The sequence below is a fragment of the Ranitomeya imitator genome, chromosome 6, assembly GCF_032444005.1.
Source record: "Ranitomeya imitator isolate aRanImi1 chromosome 6, aRanImi1.pri, whole genome shotgun sequence".
In the NCBI taxonomy this organism is placed as follows: domain Eukaryota; kingdom Metazoa; phylum Chordata; class Amphibia; order Anura; family Dendrobatidae; genus Ranitomeya; species Ranitomeya imitator.
Genome location: NC_091287.1, coordinates 449,001,007 through 449,017,826, shown reverse-complemented (window position 1 = coordinate 449,017,826; position 16,820 = coordinate 449,001,007). Strand labels below are relative to the sequence as shown.

At 47.0% G+C, this 16,820-nt stretch overlaps 1 protein-coding gene across 2 annotated transcripts in view; it reads left to right on the top strand.

Annotated features, from left to right (window-relative positions):
• Positions 1 to 16,820, top strand: part of COPS5 (COP9 signalosome subunit 5) — a 50,564-nt gene that overhangs the window by 16,036 nt on the left and 17,708 nt on the right. The window contains exons 2-6 of one of the 2 annotated variants that reach the window (XM_069731433.1): positions 12,786 to 12,824; positions 13,629 to 13,863; positions 14,777 to 14,905; positions 15,104 to 15,169; positions 15,331 to 15,416. In XM_069731433.1, coding sequence (XP_069587534.1) covers positions 13,678 to 13,863; positions 14,777 to 14,905; positions 15,104 to 15,169; positions 15,331 to 15,416 — 467 coding nt within the window. In that variant the 5' untranslated portion in view covers positions 12,786 to 12,824; positions 13,629 to 13,677. The remainder of the gene's footprint in view (positions 1 to 12,785; positions 12,825 to 13,628; positions 13,864 to 14,776; positions 14,906 to 15,103; positions 15,170 to 15,330; positions 15,417 to 16,820) is intronic. The other variant, XM_069731432.1, reaches the window with a different exon arrangement.

The window sequence follows — 16,820 nt, the reverse complement described above, 5'->3', positions numbered from 1 at the left end:
ATTTCCCACATGTTTACTTTACATCAGCACAATTTTGGAACCAAATTTTTTTTTGTTAGGAAGTTATAAGGGTTAAAATTTGACCAGCGATTTGTCATTTTTACAACGAAATTTACAAAACCATTTTTTTTAGGGACCACCTCACATTTGAAGTCAGTTTGAGGGGTCTATATGGCTGAAAATACCCAAAAGTGACACCATTCTAAAAACTGCACCCCTCAAGGTACTCAAAACCACATTCAAGAAGTTTATTAACCCTTCAGGTGCTTCACAGCAGCAGAAGCAACATGGAAGGAAAAAATGAACATTTAACTTTTTAGTCACAAAAATTATCTTTTAGCAACAATTTTTTTATTTTCCCAATGGTAAAAGGAGAAATTGGACCCCAGTAATTGTTGCGCAGTTTGTCCTGAGTATGCTGGTACCTCATATGTGGGGGTAAACCACTGTTTGGGCGCACGGCAGGGCTTGGAAGGGAAGGAGCGCCATTTGACTTTTTTAATCAAAAATTGGCTCCACTCTTTAGCGGACACCATGTCACGTTTGGAGAGCCCCCGTGTGCCTAAGAATTGGAGCTCCCCCACAAGTGACCCCATTTTGGAAACAAGACGCCCCAAGGAACTTATCTAGATGCATAGTGAGCACTTTGAACCCCCAGGTGCTTCACAAATTGATCCGTAAAAATGAAAAAGTACTTTTTTTTCACAAAAAAATTCTTTTAGCCTCAATTTTTTCATTTTCACATGGGCAACAGGATAAAATGGATCCTAAAATGTGTTGGGCAATTTCTCCTGAGTACACCAATACTTCACATGTGGGGGTAAACCACTGTTTGGGCACATGGTAAGGCTCGGAAAGGAAGGAGCGCCATTTGACTTTTTGAATGAAAAATTATTTCCATCGTTAGCGGACACCATGTCGCGTTTGGATAGCTCCTGTGTGCCTAAACATTGGCGCTCCCCCACAAGTGACCCCATTTTGGAAACTAGACCCCCCAAGGAACTTATCTAGATGCATATTGAGCACTTTAAACCCCCAGGTGCTTCACAGAAGTTTATAACGCAGAGCTATGAAAATAAAAAATAATTTTTCTTTCCTCAAAAATGATTTTTTAGCCTGGAATTTCCTATTTTGCCAAGGATAATAGGAGAAATTGGACCCCAAATATTGTTGTCCAGTTTGTCCTGAGTACGCTGATACCCCATATGTGGGGGTAAACCACTGTTTGGGCGCACGGCAGGGCTCGGAAGGGATGGCACGCCATTTGGCTTTTTAAATGGAAAATTAGCTCCAATCATTAGCGGACACCATGTCGCATTTGAAGCGCCCCTGTGTGCCTATGCAATGGAGCTCCCCCACAAGTGACCCCATTTTGGAAACTAGACCCCCAAAGGAACTAATCTAGATGTGTGGTGAGGACTTTGAACCCCCAAGTGCTTCACAGAAGTTTATAACGCAGAGCCATGAAAATAAAAAAAAAAAATTATTTTCTCAAAAATGATCTTTTAGCCTGCAATTTTTTATTTTCCTAAGGGTAACAGGAGAAATTTGACCCCAAAAGTTGTTGTCCAGTTTCTCCTGAGTACGGTGATACCCCATATGTGGGAGTAAACTACTGTTTGGGCACATGCCGGGGCTTGGAATTGAAGTAGTGACGTTTTGAAATGCAGACTTTGATGGAATGCTCTGCGGGCGTCACGTTGCGTTTGCAGAGCCCCTGATGTGCCTAAACAGTAGAAACCCCCCACAAGTGACCCCATTTTGGAAACTAGACCCCGAAAGGAACTTATCTAGATGTGTGGTGAGCACTTTGAACCCCCAATTGCTTCACAGACGTTTACAACGCAGAGCCGTGAAAATAAAAAATCATTTTTCTTTCCTCAAAAATTATGTTTTAGCAAGCATTTTTTTTGATTCACAAGGGTAACAGGAGAAATTGGACCCCAGTAATTGTTGCGCAGTTTGTCCTGAGTATGCTGGTACCCCATATGTGGGGGTAAACCACTGTTTGGGCACACGTCAGGGCTCGGAAGTGAGGGAGCACCATTTGACTTTTTGAATACGAGATTGGCTGGAAACAATGGTGGCGCCATGTTGCGTTTGGAGACCCCTGATGTGCCTAAACAGTGGTAACCCCTCAATTCTAACTCCAACACTAACCCCCCCACACCCCTAACCCTAATCCCAACTGTAGCCATAACCCTAATCACAACTCTAACCACAACCCTAATTCCAACCCTAACCCTAAGGCTATGTGCCCACGTTGCGGATTCGTGTGAGATATTTCCGCACCATTTTTGAAAAATCCGCGGGTAAAAGGCACTGCGTTTTACCTGCGGATTTTCCGCGGATTTCCAGTGTTTTTTGTGCGGATTCCTATTGAGGAACAGGTGTAAAACGCTGCGGAATCCGCACAAAGAATTGACATGCTGCGGAAAATACAACGCAGAGTTTCCGCGCGGTATTTTCCGCACCATGGGCACAGCGGATTTGGTTTTTCATATGTTTACATGGTACTGTAAACCTGATGGAACACTGCTGCGAATCCGCAGCGGCCAATCCGCAGCCAAATCCGCACCGTGTGCACATAGCCTAATTCTAAAGGTATGTGCACACGCTGCGGAAAACGCTGCGGATCCGCAGCAGTTTCCCATGAGTTTACAGTTCAATGTAAACCTACGGGAAACAAAAATCGCTGTACACATGCTGCAGAAAAACTGCACGGAAACGCAGGGGTTTACATTCCGCAGCATGTCACTTCTTTGTGCGGATTCCGCAGCGGTTTTACAACTGCTCCAATAGAAAATCGCAGTTGTAAAACCGCAGTGAAATGCGCAGAAAAAAACTCGGTAAATCCGCAGTGGTTTAGCACTGTGGATTTATCAAATCCGCTGCGAAAAAATCCACAGAGGACCAGAATACGTGTGCACATACCGAAACCCTAGCCCTACCCCTAGCCCTACCCCTAGCCCTACCCCTAGCCCTACCCCTAGCCCTAGCCCTAGCCCTAGCCCTAGCCCTACCCCTAGCCCTAGCCCTACCCCTAGCCCTAGCCCTACCCCTAGCCCTACCCCTAGCCCTACCCCTAGCCCTACCCCTAACCCTACCCCTAACCCTACCCCTATTCTAACATTAGTGGAAAAAAAAATTTCTTTATTTTTTTATTGTCCCTACCTATGGGGGTGACAAAGGGGGGGGGGGTCATTTATTATTTTTTTTATTTTGATCACTGAGATATCATCTATCTCAGTGATCAAAATGCACTTTGGAACGAATCTGCCGGCCGGCAGATTCGGCGGGCGCACTGCGCATGCGCCCGCCATTTTGGAAGATGGCGGCGCCCAGGGAGAAGACGGACGGGACCCCGGCAGGATCGTTAAGTATGATGGGGTGGGGGGGGGGGATCGGAGCACGGGGGGGGGGGAATCGGAGCGCGGGAGGGGTGGAACGGAGCACGGGGGGCGTGGAACGGAGCACGGGGGGGCTGGAATGGAGCACGGGGGGGTGGAACGGAGCACCGGGGGGTGTGGATCGGAGTGCAGGGGGGGTGATTGGAGCACGGGGGGGTGATTGGAGCACGGGGGGAGCGGACAAGAGCACGGGGGGGAGCGGAGCACTGGACGGAGGGGAGCCGGAGCAGTGTACCGGCCAGATCGGGGGGCTGGGGGGGCGATCGGTGGGGTGGGGGCACATTAGTATTTCCAGCCATGGCCGATGATATTTCAGCATCGGCCATGGCTGGATTGTAATATTTCACCAGTTATAATAGGTGAAATATTACAAATCGCTCTGATTGGCTGTTGAAAGTGAAACTGCCAATCAGAGCGATCGTAGCCACGAGGGGGTGAAGCCACCCCCCCTGGGCTAAACTACCACTCCCCCTGTCCCTGCAGATCGGGTGAAATGGGAGTTAACCCTTTCACCCGGCCTGCAGGGACGCGATCTTTCCATGACGCCACATAGGCGTCATGGGTCGGATTGGCACCGACTTTCATGACGCCTACGTGGCGTCATGGGTCGGGAAGGGGTTAACAAAGGCTCTTCAAGAAAGGGATTTGTCAACAGACCTGTCAGAAATGTTTTTCTCAGATGCTCTTGCGGGTAGCTATCTGATCAATGCATCCTTTGATGCTGCAGATTGTACCTTCTTCTGCTGCGGCTAATGCAATTGCCATTAGAAGGGCGCTCTGGTTAAGTACATGGGCCGATCCTACTTCTAAAAAGTCTCTTTCAACCCTACCCTACCAGGGGGGTGGCTTATTCAAAAAAAAAAAATGCTGGATCAGCTTATCTCATAGTAACATAGTAACATAGTTAGTAAGGCCGAAAAAAGACATTTGTCCATCCAGTTCAGCCTATATTCCATCATAAAATACTCCAACTCCACAGGAGGGAAGAGCTAGCTTTCTCCTCAGCAGAGGATTAGACAGCCTTTGCGTCGCCAATTCCAGGCCCGCTTCAGATCCTTTCGTAATACTAGATGGGCTCCAGCATCGGGCTCTGCGGAGCAGGGCCGACCCAATCAGGATCGAGACAATCGAGTCTCCTATACGGCCCATCAGGGGGGAAAGATGCTTTCCCAGTCAACTATATCCAGAGAATCTAGGACTCAAAAGTGTTTGGAGACCTCCTCGGAGTGCTTCCAACAGAGTAGGCGGAAGTCTACTTTTGTTTCTCCAGGTCTGGCTTTAAGTTATCCACGACCAGTGGGTGGGAGAGCTCGTATCTTCAGGTTACAAGATAGAGCTAGTCTGTCAGCCTTCTCCCTGGTTCTTTCCAGGTCCGGGTCCCACTGACAAGACCAGTACAATTTCATAGGGTCCCTTCGTCTCTGCGGGGTTATTTCTCCTGTTCCAAGAGAAGAAAGGTTTCAAGGATTTTATTCCAATCTTTTCGTAGTACCCAAAAAGGACGGAATAGTAAGACCTATTCTGGATCTGAAACGCTTAAACAGGTTTGTCCGCGTCCGCAGTTATTGCCTCAATGGAAAAGGGAGAGTTCTTGGTCTCAATAGACATTCAGGATGTCTGCCTACATATTCCCATTTTTTTCTTCTCATCAAAGATTTCTCCGGTTCGCCCTAAACAAACTACACTTTTAGTTCACGGCTTTACCCTTCGGGCTGGCCTCCGCTCCCAGGGTGTTCACGAAGGTCATGTTATCTGTGGATTACGCCACAGCCGTGGCCTACATAAATCTTCAGGGGGGCACCCGCAGCAAGGCAGCCATGCAGGAGGTAAAAGAAATTCTATTCTGGGCTGAGAGGAATCACTCGGTGATTCCCGCAGTCCACATCCCTAGCGAAGAGAACTGGGCGGCAGATTTCCTCAGCCGTCCGGGTCTGGCGTCAAGGGTATGGTCTCTCCATCAAATATGCCATCTATGGGGGATTCTGGATGTGGATCTAATGGCGTCCAAGTGGAATGCCAAGGTACCCAGACTTGTCTCCCGGTACCGAGATCCACAGGCGATCGCCGTGGATGCGCCAGTACTGACTTGGAACCAGTTTCATCTCTCTTATCTGTCCCTCCTCTGGTGCTGCTCCCGAGGGTAATCAAGAAGATCAAGTCAGAAGGAGCGCCGGCTATTCTGATCGCTCCGGGTTGGCCATGGCGAACCTGGTATGCGGACCTAGTACAGCTTTTCGCCGGAGTTCCGTGGCGGCTCCCCAATTGTCCAGATCTTCTATCTCAAGGGCCGTTTTTACCACCAGAACTCAGGGGTCCTACGTTTGACGGCCTGGCCGTTGAATCTTGGGTTTTTGACTCAGGCAGGGTTCTCCCAAGAGGTATCAGATACCATGATTAATGCATGTAAAACCGTTTCGGCCAGAGTTTCTTTACACTTGGAAAGTCTTTCTTTCTTGGTGTAGAGGGCGCGGGCTGCCTCCTGTGCGTTTTTCCATCCCTAATATTCTAGCCTTTCTCCAAGCAGGACTGGATTCAGGGCTTGCTCCAAGTACTCTTAAAAGGCAAATTTCAGCCTTTTCGGTCTTTCTTTATTTTTTTAGCGTAGGATTGCTACTACCTGTCAGGTCAGGACCTTTTTTTCAGGGAGTCGTTCATAAGGTCCCTACTTATAAGTCTCCTTTGGAAGCTTGGGACCTTAATTTAGTCTTAAGGGCCTTGCAGGAGGCTCCCTTAGAGCCTCTTGAGGATATTTCCTTGACTTTCCTTTCTTGGAAAGTCGTATTTTTAGTGGCCTTAACTTCCATAAGGCGGGTATCAGAACTGTCAGCCCTGTCCTGTCGTACTCCCTTTCTACGTTTTCTTCAGGACAAGGTAGTACTTGGACCAGTACCTTCCTTTTTGCCGAAGGTTGTTTCCTCGTTCCATTTTAATGAGGATATAGTTCTTCCTTCTTTTTGCCTGGCGCCTACGCACCGTGTAAAAAAAAAAAAAAAAAAAGCTCTCCATACGTTGGACCTGGTGAGAGCGCTGAGGAGATACATTTCCCGTACGGCTCCTTTCCGTCAGATGGATGCTCTGTTTGTCCTCCCAGAAGGTTGCAGGAAGGGAGGCGCGGCCTCAAAATCTACCCTGGCCAGGTGGATACGTGCGGCCATTCTGGAGGCCTATCGCACCAAGGGCATGATGGTTCCGGCTGGAATCAAAGCTCACTCCACTAGAGCAGTGGGGGGCTTCCTGGGCGATTCGGCATCAGGCCTCAGCAGAACAGGTTTGCAAAGCTGCAACCTGGTCTAGTTTGCATACCTTTGTCAAACATTATAACGTCCTCTCCCAGATCTCTGCAGATGCAAGTCTGAGTAGAAGGATTCTTCAAGCGGCGGTAACGCTCTTATAGACAACAGTGGTCTGGATAATTATTATTGGTGAGTTAATTTCCCACCCAGGGACTGCTTTAGGACATCCCACAGTCCTGTGTCCCCCAATGAGGCGAAGGAGAAATAGGGATTTTTGTGTTACTCACCGTAAAATCCTTTTCTCCGAGACGCTCATTGGGGGACACAGCTCCCTCCCTGGTGGCTACTGTCTTTTTGTATCTGATATTATCAGAGTGAGGTTTTTTCTAGACTTAAGTTTTCTGTATTTATGCTGATAATATTATTTTTACTTCTCCTACTGCTTTTGCACCAAACTGGATTCTCTGGTAGCCAGTGTCAGGGTGTATACGACGGAGGAGGAGCTAACTTTTTTTATGTCTACTTAGTGTCAGCCTCCTGGCGGCAGAAGCATACACCCACAGTCCTGTGTCCCCCAATGAGCGTCTCGGAGAAAAGGATTTTACGGTGAGTAACACAAAAATCCCTATTTTCTCTTCGCCACGACAGCACCCACTTGAGAGAGGGGATCCGCCCCTAGGAACAGGAAACCCTATGGAGAGAATAAAAGGGGCGGTCCCCCTCGCTCCCACAGTTGGTTTCCTGTTCCTACGGGAGACCTGGAGAGAAGAGGATTCCCAGCCTGGACGCCGCTTGCGCGGTTTACCTGAATAGGGACGGCAAGGGCTCCAGAGCTGGAAGCAGCGTCGGGGGTCCTGTCTCAGCTTCCCCCCTCTGCTGGCAGGTACCGTGAGGCCAGGATCGGGGAGTCGCCTGGCTCACGGAGAGGCATCCAGCAGACCTGCGGGCCGGACCGCTGGGGTAAGATCCTGTGACGCCAGCCTCGGGAGGCGCACAGGCAGCATGGGGCCCAGTAATTCTCCCCCGGAAGTATTACTACAACTTCCGGGGTGATAGAGGAGGAGGACGGCGCCTGCGCGATCGCTGGGTGGGAGCGCAGGCGCGCACAGCAGAGCCGCAACCCGGATGTAGTGGACACTTCCGGGTGCGGCAGGAGGAAGATGGCGGCCCCCATAACAAAAGGACGCCGGCGCTGATTCCCGGCGTCCATCATGGCATCTCCTCAAGAGACAACGTTGCCTTCTTCTGAGGTTAACGCTGTCACACCAGGAAGCCGGACTAGCAGCCGCAGATCATCCTCCAAGAGCGCCAGGGAAAAGAGATCGGACCGGTCGGTTCCTCCATCTGTGCCTCCGTCTCCTCCTCTCCAGCCGGTATTATGACAGCTTCAGGGGTGAGTGTATGTCTACCCTATTCTAAGCTGATTATACTCCCTCTTTCGTCTAATTCCCTAGGTTAAAAGAACAGGGAAATCAAAACATAAGCAATGTGCCTTATGCTCTCAGCCGCTCCCGGATACCTACTTAAAAAAGTTATGCCAGTCTTGCATCGAATCCACCTTAGGAGAGGAGTCTTCAGTAAGGTCGGATGATATACGTAGTATGATAAGAGAGGAGTTGCGAGCCTTTCGAAACTCGGATAAAATTCCTGGAAGTAGGAAGAAATACAGCTCTCCTATATCTGAACAGTCATCTGAGGTTGAGGATAAGGAGTCGGACAGTTCCCAAGAGGTTATATCCTCGGAGGGTGAACAGGATACATGTTTCCCTACAGAAAGCATTGACAATTTAGTCAGATCAGTACGTAACACCATGGGTATAGAAGATACTAAGACCCTTAAAACACCACAGGACGTGATGTTTGCTGGCCTGTCCGAGAAAAAGAGACCTTCCTTTCCTATTATTCCAGCAATAAAGGAGTTAGTTAAAAAAGAGTGGGAAAGCCAGGGGCAAAGAGGGTTGCCGTCTTCCTCAAAACGTCGCTATCCCTTTAATGACGAGGATTTCTCCAAATGGGTAAAAGCCCCAAAAGTAGATGCGGCAGTGGCATCCACTTCTAAGAAATCTTTATTGCCTGTTGAAGATTCAGGATCCCTGCAAGACCCGCTCGATCGGAAAGCAGATTCCCTTTTAAAAAGAGCTTGGGAATCCTGTACAGGAGCCTTTAGACCAGCTATCTCGGCCACATGTACTGCTAGGTCCCTGATGGTTTGGTTGAATGATCTGGAAGAAGGCTTAAAAGGTGGCCTTTCCCGCAATAAACTCGTGTCATCCATTCCGTTAATTAGAGGAGCTACTGCCTTTTTGGCAGATTCTTCGGCTGATTCCATCCGACTAGCAGCCAAATCAGCAGGCCTAACCAACGCGGCTCGCCGCGCCTTGTGGCTAAAGGGGTGGAAAGGCGATCCACAAACAAAATCCAAGTTATGTGGTCTGCCCTGCCAAGGTGAGTACCTATTTGGTGCTCAGTTGGATGACATTCTTACCAAAGCAGGTGAGAGGAAGAAAGGGTTCCCCAATAACTCTTATCTTCCATCTTATAGGAGAGCATTCCGAAAGCCCATGTTCAACAGAAGACGGGACTATAAAAACCAGGACCGTTGGGCTAATAAGGACTTTAAGCAGAAGGGAGCCTTCTTCGGAAAACGCCCCTTCAAACCTGAGGATAAACCCCGCTAGGACAGATCTACCTGTTGGTGGTAGGTTGTCCTTCTTCTCCACACAATGGCTGGCAATAACCTCTAATTCATGGGCAACTAGCCTTATAACTACAGGCCTAAAACTAAGATTTTCTCAAGTTCCGCCGGACTCGTTTTGTTTGACTTCCTTAGGTTCACCTTCACAACAAGAGGCCTTGGAACAGGAAATAATAACTCTCCTGTCCAAAGGAGTATTAGTGGAAGTCCCTTTTCATCAAAAAGGAAGGGGTTTTTATTCCCCTTTATTTTTGATTTCAAAACCTGACGGATCATATAGAACAATAATTAACCTCAAAAGACTAAACGTCTTCTTAGAGAACCAAACGTTTAAAATGGAATCCATTCGGTCAGCTGTCAAGCTTCTGTTTCCCCATTGCTTCATGGCAGTTCTTGACCTTAAAGATGCATACTATCATCTGCCAATCTTCAGAGAGCATCAACAATATCTACGGGTGGCAGTTATGGTCAAAGGTCAGATACGGCATTATCAATACACATCAATGCCCCTTGGACTATCAATAGCCCCTAGAGTTTTCACAAAACTGATGTCAGAAGTAATGTCATATTTGAGGTTAAAAGATACACTCATAATACCTTATTTGGATGACCTATTGATAGTCGGGAACTCTCTTTCTCAATGTCATCAACGCGTGTCTGATTCAATTTCATCCTTACAGGGGTTAGGGTGGTTAGTGAATTGGGAAAAATCTAGATTGTCCCCCACAACTGATCAAAAATTTTTAGGAATTATTCTAGACTCTACAAATCAAATGTGCTTTCTTCCCGAGTCAAAACAAATAGCAATCATAAACAAAGTACAATCAGTGATTAACCACCCTCTAATTTCCCTAAGAGAAGGTATGTCCCTTCTTGGTTCCTTCACCTCTTGTATTCCAGCTGTTCCGTGGGCCCAATTCCATAGTAGGAAATTGCAGTATACAATACTTCGTGAGGAAGAAAGGTTACTTGGCCGATTAGATTCTCGTATTTCCTTAACGACGGACGTGATACAATCTCTCACTTGGTGGTTAAATCCGAACCATCTTTCCAGTGGGGTCCCCTGGGTGGTAAAACCATCGAAAACTGTTTTCACTGACGCCAGTCCTAGTGGGTGGGGAGCATATTTAGAAGATCAAATAGTGCAAGGTCTGTGGTCTCCTACAGAATCAGATGATTCTTCTAATAAAAAAGAGCTGAAGGCTGTTTATCATGCCTTATCTGAATTTCTTCCGCAGCTACACGGAACACATACAAGAGTCTTCTCAGACAACATGACAGCAGTAGCCTATATAAACCACCAAGGAGGAACAAGATCGGAAGGACTCATGTCTATAGCCAACGATATTCTAGCCATGGCAGAGGAACACCTCCTGTCCATATCAGCGCTACATGTAAGAGGAATCGACAATTCGAGAGCAGATTTCCTCAGTCACCACACTCTCCATCAAGGAGAGTGTATTCTAAATCGTCGTATCTTTTGTATGATAATAAAAAAGTGGGGCACTCCCGAAATAGATCTTTGCGACAAGACGAAACAGGCAAGTCAAAAAATTCGCATCATTGTTCTGATCTGACAATCCAGATATCTTCGACGCCCTACAAGTACCATGGGTATTCAAGAAGGCATATGCCTTTCCCCCGCTGATACTACTTCCGACAGTGATCAGGAAGATAAGGGAGGACAGAGCAAACGTGATCCTAATTGCTCCATTCTGGCCCAAGAGGCCATGGTTTTCCTGGCTGAGAGCCATGTCAATCTCAGACCCTTGGATCCTCCTGGAGGATCGGGATCTTCTCTTCCAGGGCCCCTTCAACCACCCTCAGGTGAAGGGTCTACGGTTAACAGCCTGGAACTTGAGAGGCAGCTGCTAAAGATGAGGGGGTTCTCAAACAAAGTGATTGACACTCTACTACTAAGTAGGAAAAAGTCCACTACCTCCATCTATGCAAGAGTGTGGAAAAAATTTCTAAACCTCTACCCAACGGCCCTGTCAAACGAAATTCACATTCCCATGATTCTAGAATTTCTTCAAAAAGGGCGCGATCTAGGTCTGGCAGTCAGTACCTTTAAAAGTACACATCTCTGCGCTGGGGGCTTTATATGGTCTTGATATCGCAGGTAATAAGTGGGTAGCCAGATTTGTTGCAGCATGCCAGAGGTCAGAAACAGTTCGAACTCCCCATGTACCACCTTGGGATGTTAATTTAGTTCTCGAAGCTCTTACAGACCATCCTTTTGAGCCTCTACATTCAGCTCACATAAAACATGTCTCCCTCAAGACAGCTCTTCTCGTCGCCTTAGTGTCAGCAAGAAGAGTAAGTGACATACAGGCACTATCGATAGATCCTCCCTTTGTCAGTCTTCCCAGACAGAGTTGTCCTTAAAACAGACCCTTCATACTTACCCAAAGTATGCACTAAATTTCATAGAACACAAGAAATTTACCTTCCCTCCTTCTATGATAACCCTACAAGTCAGGAAGAACAAAGATACCACACATTAGATGTGAGGAGAGCCATATTAGCCTATTTGGATAGGACTAGCGCCTGGAGGAAGAGCAGGGCTCTCTTTGTTTCGTTCCAGGGTCATAGAAAAGGAGCTGGAATTACGAAGGGTACTTTATCTTGGTGGATTCGAGATGCAATATGTCTGGCCTATTCATCCAAAGGGGAGAATCCGCCTGAGACCGTAAGAGCACATTCCACCCGGGCGATTGCATCATCCTGGGCTGAACGAGCGGAGGTTCCGATAGAACTGATATGTAAGGCCGCAACCTGGTCTTCACCTACTACCTTCTATAATCACTATAGATTAGATCTATCTGCCTCATCTGACTTGTCCTTCGGTAGATCAGTCCTTAACACGGTGATCCCTCCCAAATGACTATCTCTGAAAGTCTCTCAAGTGGGTGCTGTCATGGCGAAGAGAAAACACCGGATTACGTACCGGTAATGCTCTTTTATAGAGCCACGACAGCACCCCTTCACTTCCCACCCTTATAGGTTTTTATTTATAAGCACGGTTAAGGGTGTTTGGTTCTTATAGTTAGCCATGCTTAAGTTAACTAATTATAAATGATGATATTGAATGACCTACTAAAGTCTGGTGGGCGGTTCCTCGCAATCTCTGTAAACCCAACTGTGGGAGCGAGGGGGACCGCCCCTTTTATTCTCTCCATAGGGTTTCCTGTTCCTAGGGGCGGATCCCCTCTCTCAAGTGGGTGCTGTCGTGGCTCTATAAAAGAGCATTACCGGTACGTAATCCGGTGTTTCCACAGCGGATTTTCCGCACAGTGTGCACAGCATTTTTTTTTTCTCATTGATTTACATTGTAGTGTAAATCTATTGCGGATCTGCAGCGTTTCTGCACTGCAAAAAATGCTGCGGATCCGCAGAGAATCCGCAACCTGTGCACATACCCTAAAAATGACTTTTTTATTGCAGTGACTGCTGTAGTGTGCAGAAGTAGGCAATCCTGACTTGGTACGTACAGTAATGTGACTTTTATGAGACCACTGTACCTTCACATAACTGTGCTGGATTCCCAGGGTCACTGATGGTGTTTTCCAGACACATCTATTAAAGGGAACCTGTCAAATGGAGAAAGGCTATAAGCTTTCAGATATGAGGCTAATCTGCAGACGGTGCAGATGCGGCTTGAGCCGCGGGGACGGTGCAGATGCGGCTTGAGCCGCGGGGACGGTGCAGATGCGGCTTGAGCCGCGGGGACGGTGCAGATGCGGCTTGAGCCGCGGGGACGGTGCAGATGCGGCTTGAGCCGCGGGGACGGTGCAGATGCGGCTTGAGCCGCGGGGACGGTGCAGATGCGGCTTGAGCCGCGGGGACGGTGCAGATGCGGCTTGAGCCGCGGGGACGGTGCAGATGCGGCTTGAGCCGTGGGGACGGTGCAGATGCGGCTTGAGCCGCGGGGACGGTGCAGATGCTGTTTCAATCACTGCTCTGTATATAGAGGGCAATGGCTGTAACCGTGCCCCCTGCACTGACTGAATAAAGTTGATTTTCTCCCGGCAGAGGGACTCTCAGTACAGACAGTGGGCAGGTTCACAACACTATGAACCCACTTATCTGCAGGTTAATAGTGGGTGGTTGTTGGGGTTTTTTTAGTGACAGATTCCCTTTAAGTCAATGTACCATCTGTTTTTTCCACCCGAATGTAAACATGGGAAAATACTAGTAATAGAAAAAGTTCTAGCATAACAGTTTGCTATCAGTTTGTGAGAGTTTTATCATTCCTGATGATTCTGTAACTTTTTCTTTGTTTTCCAGCAATCATTACTTTAAGTATTGCAAAGTCTCCGCTCTGGCGCTGCTGAAGATGGTCATGCACGCCAGATCGGGAGGAAACCTGGAGGTGATGGGTCTGATGTTGGGAAAGGTGGATGGAGAAACCATGATTATTATGGACAGCTTTGCTTTACCAGTGGAAGGAACTGAGACCCGAGTGAACGCCCAGGCGGCTGCCTACGAGTACATGGCTGCGTACATCGAAAATGCTAAGCAGGTACTGTTGTGTCTATAATAATACCCAGCTCCATTGCCCAATAATAGGCACTTCAGTTCTGTAAAACCCCAATGTATCTGCATCTATTAAGATTATTTAGGGTGAAAATATGGGAACGTTTTTTAATTTTTATTTTCTTTTGACTGTGGTATAGCCATCATTGGGTTCTGGTCGAACCATGGTTCTGTGGTTTGTAAATTTTCCTATAGGTTTCTATGCAATAAACTTGCATTAAATGTGACATAAAAATGTGTTTCTAGAAGTGAATGAGCAAATGGATCTCAATTTAAAAGTAAATTAGTGATCCCTATGAACTTCCGCCAGGTAAAATAATAAGCTTAAAGGTTATTAGTGCTTCCCAGGTCGTGCCTCTCTGCCACTGCCCTGGTCTTTGAGAGGCTGCAGTGGTGGCGTCACGACTACTGCATCCAGTCATTGGGCATCGGTCCTATCAGTGTAGATGACCTGGTGATCGGCTCGAGAGGCTGCATGTGCTGTAGCCATTATATCCGTCACCACTGCAGCCTGTCAATAAAGACCAGGGGAGCGTTAGTGCTGGACCTGGGGAAGGTGAGTAACTTGGCAGCAGCAAAGCATCTGACATCTGGATTTCCATGGATTTGCAGCTAGCCAGGGATTATCCCAGCCTCTTCTACAGAGCAAATGTAGTAACATGAGGTGGCCAATCATGTAAGAGATGTAGTGCTTGATCCCCGTTACCAGGACTTGCTCATACAAAGCACCTCTCTGTTTTGTAAGCGGGGTCCAAAGCAGTGCCATTAATATGCCATAGTAGCTGTTCATGGGGAAAACCGATTTTAATGGAGAATAAGCTATTCTTCTTTCTTTACAATAATTGTGCCACAAGAGGGCAGTTTAGACTTTAATAATCTCCCTTTTTTTTTTTTGTCAGGTTGGAAGACTTGAAAATGCAATTGGCTGGTACCACAGTCATCCCGGCTATGGCTGCTGGCTGTCAGGAATAGATGTCAGCACTCAGATGCTAAATCAACAATTCCAGGAACCCTTTGTGGCTGTTGTGGTGAGTATTGTATCATGCGCCTGATAATGAAATCACATCGAGGAAGAAATTGTGAGAAAACGATTGTATTCTTGTCTTCTGATGCGATCTACATCACTATCCTGAGCTCTGAAAAGAGCTCAGGAGAAAACTTTAATTAAAAAAGAAACTGTCAAACTATAATATACATAGGTACTTATAATGATAATTCTTTCTTAGATTGATCCAACCAGGACAATATCTGCAGGCAAAGTCAATCTAGGAGCTTTCCGGACTTACCCAAAGGTAATATGTTTTGGAGCAAATGCTGTACATTGAGCACAGTGTCGTCTGACTTCTATATTGTATATATACATGTGCTATACATTGACTGTATGCTATAAAGCATCTGTCTGTATATGTTAGATATGTGATCTTACAAATATTGCCTTATGTTTGATCATTAGGGGTACAAGCCTCCAGATGAAGGGCCATCAGAATACCAGACGATCCCCTTGAATAAAATAGAAGATTTTGGTGTGCACTGTAAACAGTAAGCATTTTGATTAATGTATCATCAGTATATTGGTTATAATCAAACAGTTATATTGGTGACATTTCTTAAACTCCCATTCATTTAAATGAGAATCTTAACATCCCCCGTACGTTCTTGTGCATACTGCTAGCATGGAGCTGTGCCAGGAGCTGAGCTTGCCCTGTACAGCACAGGTGCCGGCTGTGTTACACAGCAGGAAGCCAACACTAAAGGTACCTTCACACATAACGATATTGTTAACGATATCGTTGCTATTTGTGACGTAGCAACGATATCGTTAATGAAATCGTTATGTGTGACAGCGACCAACGATCAGGCCCCTGCTGGGAGATCGTTGGTCGCTGAAGAAAGTCCAGAACTTTATTTAGTCGCTGGACTCCTGCTGACATCGCTGGATCGGCGTGTGTGACACCGATCCAGCGATGTCTTCACTGGTAACCAGGGTAAACATCGGGTAACTAAGCGCAGGGCCGCGCTTAGTAACCCGATGTTTACCCTGGTTACCATGCTAAAAGTAAAAAAAAACACACTACATACTTACCTACAGCCGTCTGTCCTCCAGCGCTGTGCTCTGCACTCCTCCTGTACTGGCTGTGAGCCGGAAAGCAGAGCGGTGACGTCACCGCTCTGCTTTCCGGCTCACAGCCAGTACAGGAGGAGAGCAGAGAAGCAGAGCGCAGCGCTGGAGGACAGACAGCGGTAGGTAAGTATCTAGTGTTTGTTTTTTTTACTTTTAGCATGGTAACCAGGGTAAACATCGGGTTACTAAGCGCGGCCCTGCGCTTAGTTACCCGATGTTTACCCTGGTTACCGGCATCGTTGGTCGCTGGAGAGCGGTCTGTGTGACAGCTCTCCAGCGACCAAACGGCGACGCTGCAGCGATCCGGATCGTTGTCGGTATCGCTGCAGCGTCGCTAAGTGTGACGGTACCTTATAGGCTGGGATTCATAGGGTATCGGTAACTGTACAGTAGCCTGCAATAATGCAGTATTGTAATGTTCTGTAGAAAGCAAGTTCAAGTCCCCAAGGGGCTAATGAGAGCGAATGAAAGCAACTCTACCAAAAAATAAAACCTCCTCGATAAGTTCCACAGCCTGCATCTTCACATGGCGCTACAGCCAGAGGCTGAACTTAAAAGGACAAAATCGTTTTGACTATATATTGCAATATTTCTGCTATTGCTCTTTATAGAACAACATAGGTTTAAGAATACTAATAATACGAAGAAAAAAACATTCAAATTTCCCCACTTTTTTATTTTTATTTTAAAGGGGACACCCATATTAGAATGGACACAACAATATCAATCAAAATATAAACACCATAAGAAGAAAAAAATGAAAAGCCAGAATTCCTTTATTTTTTTTTCCCTTCTTCAATACATCTCTTACCAAAAACAAA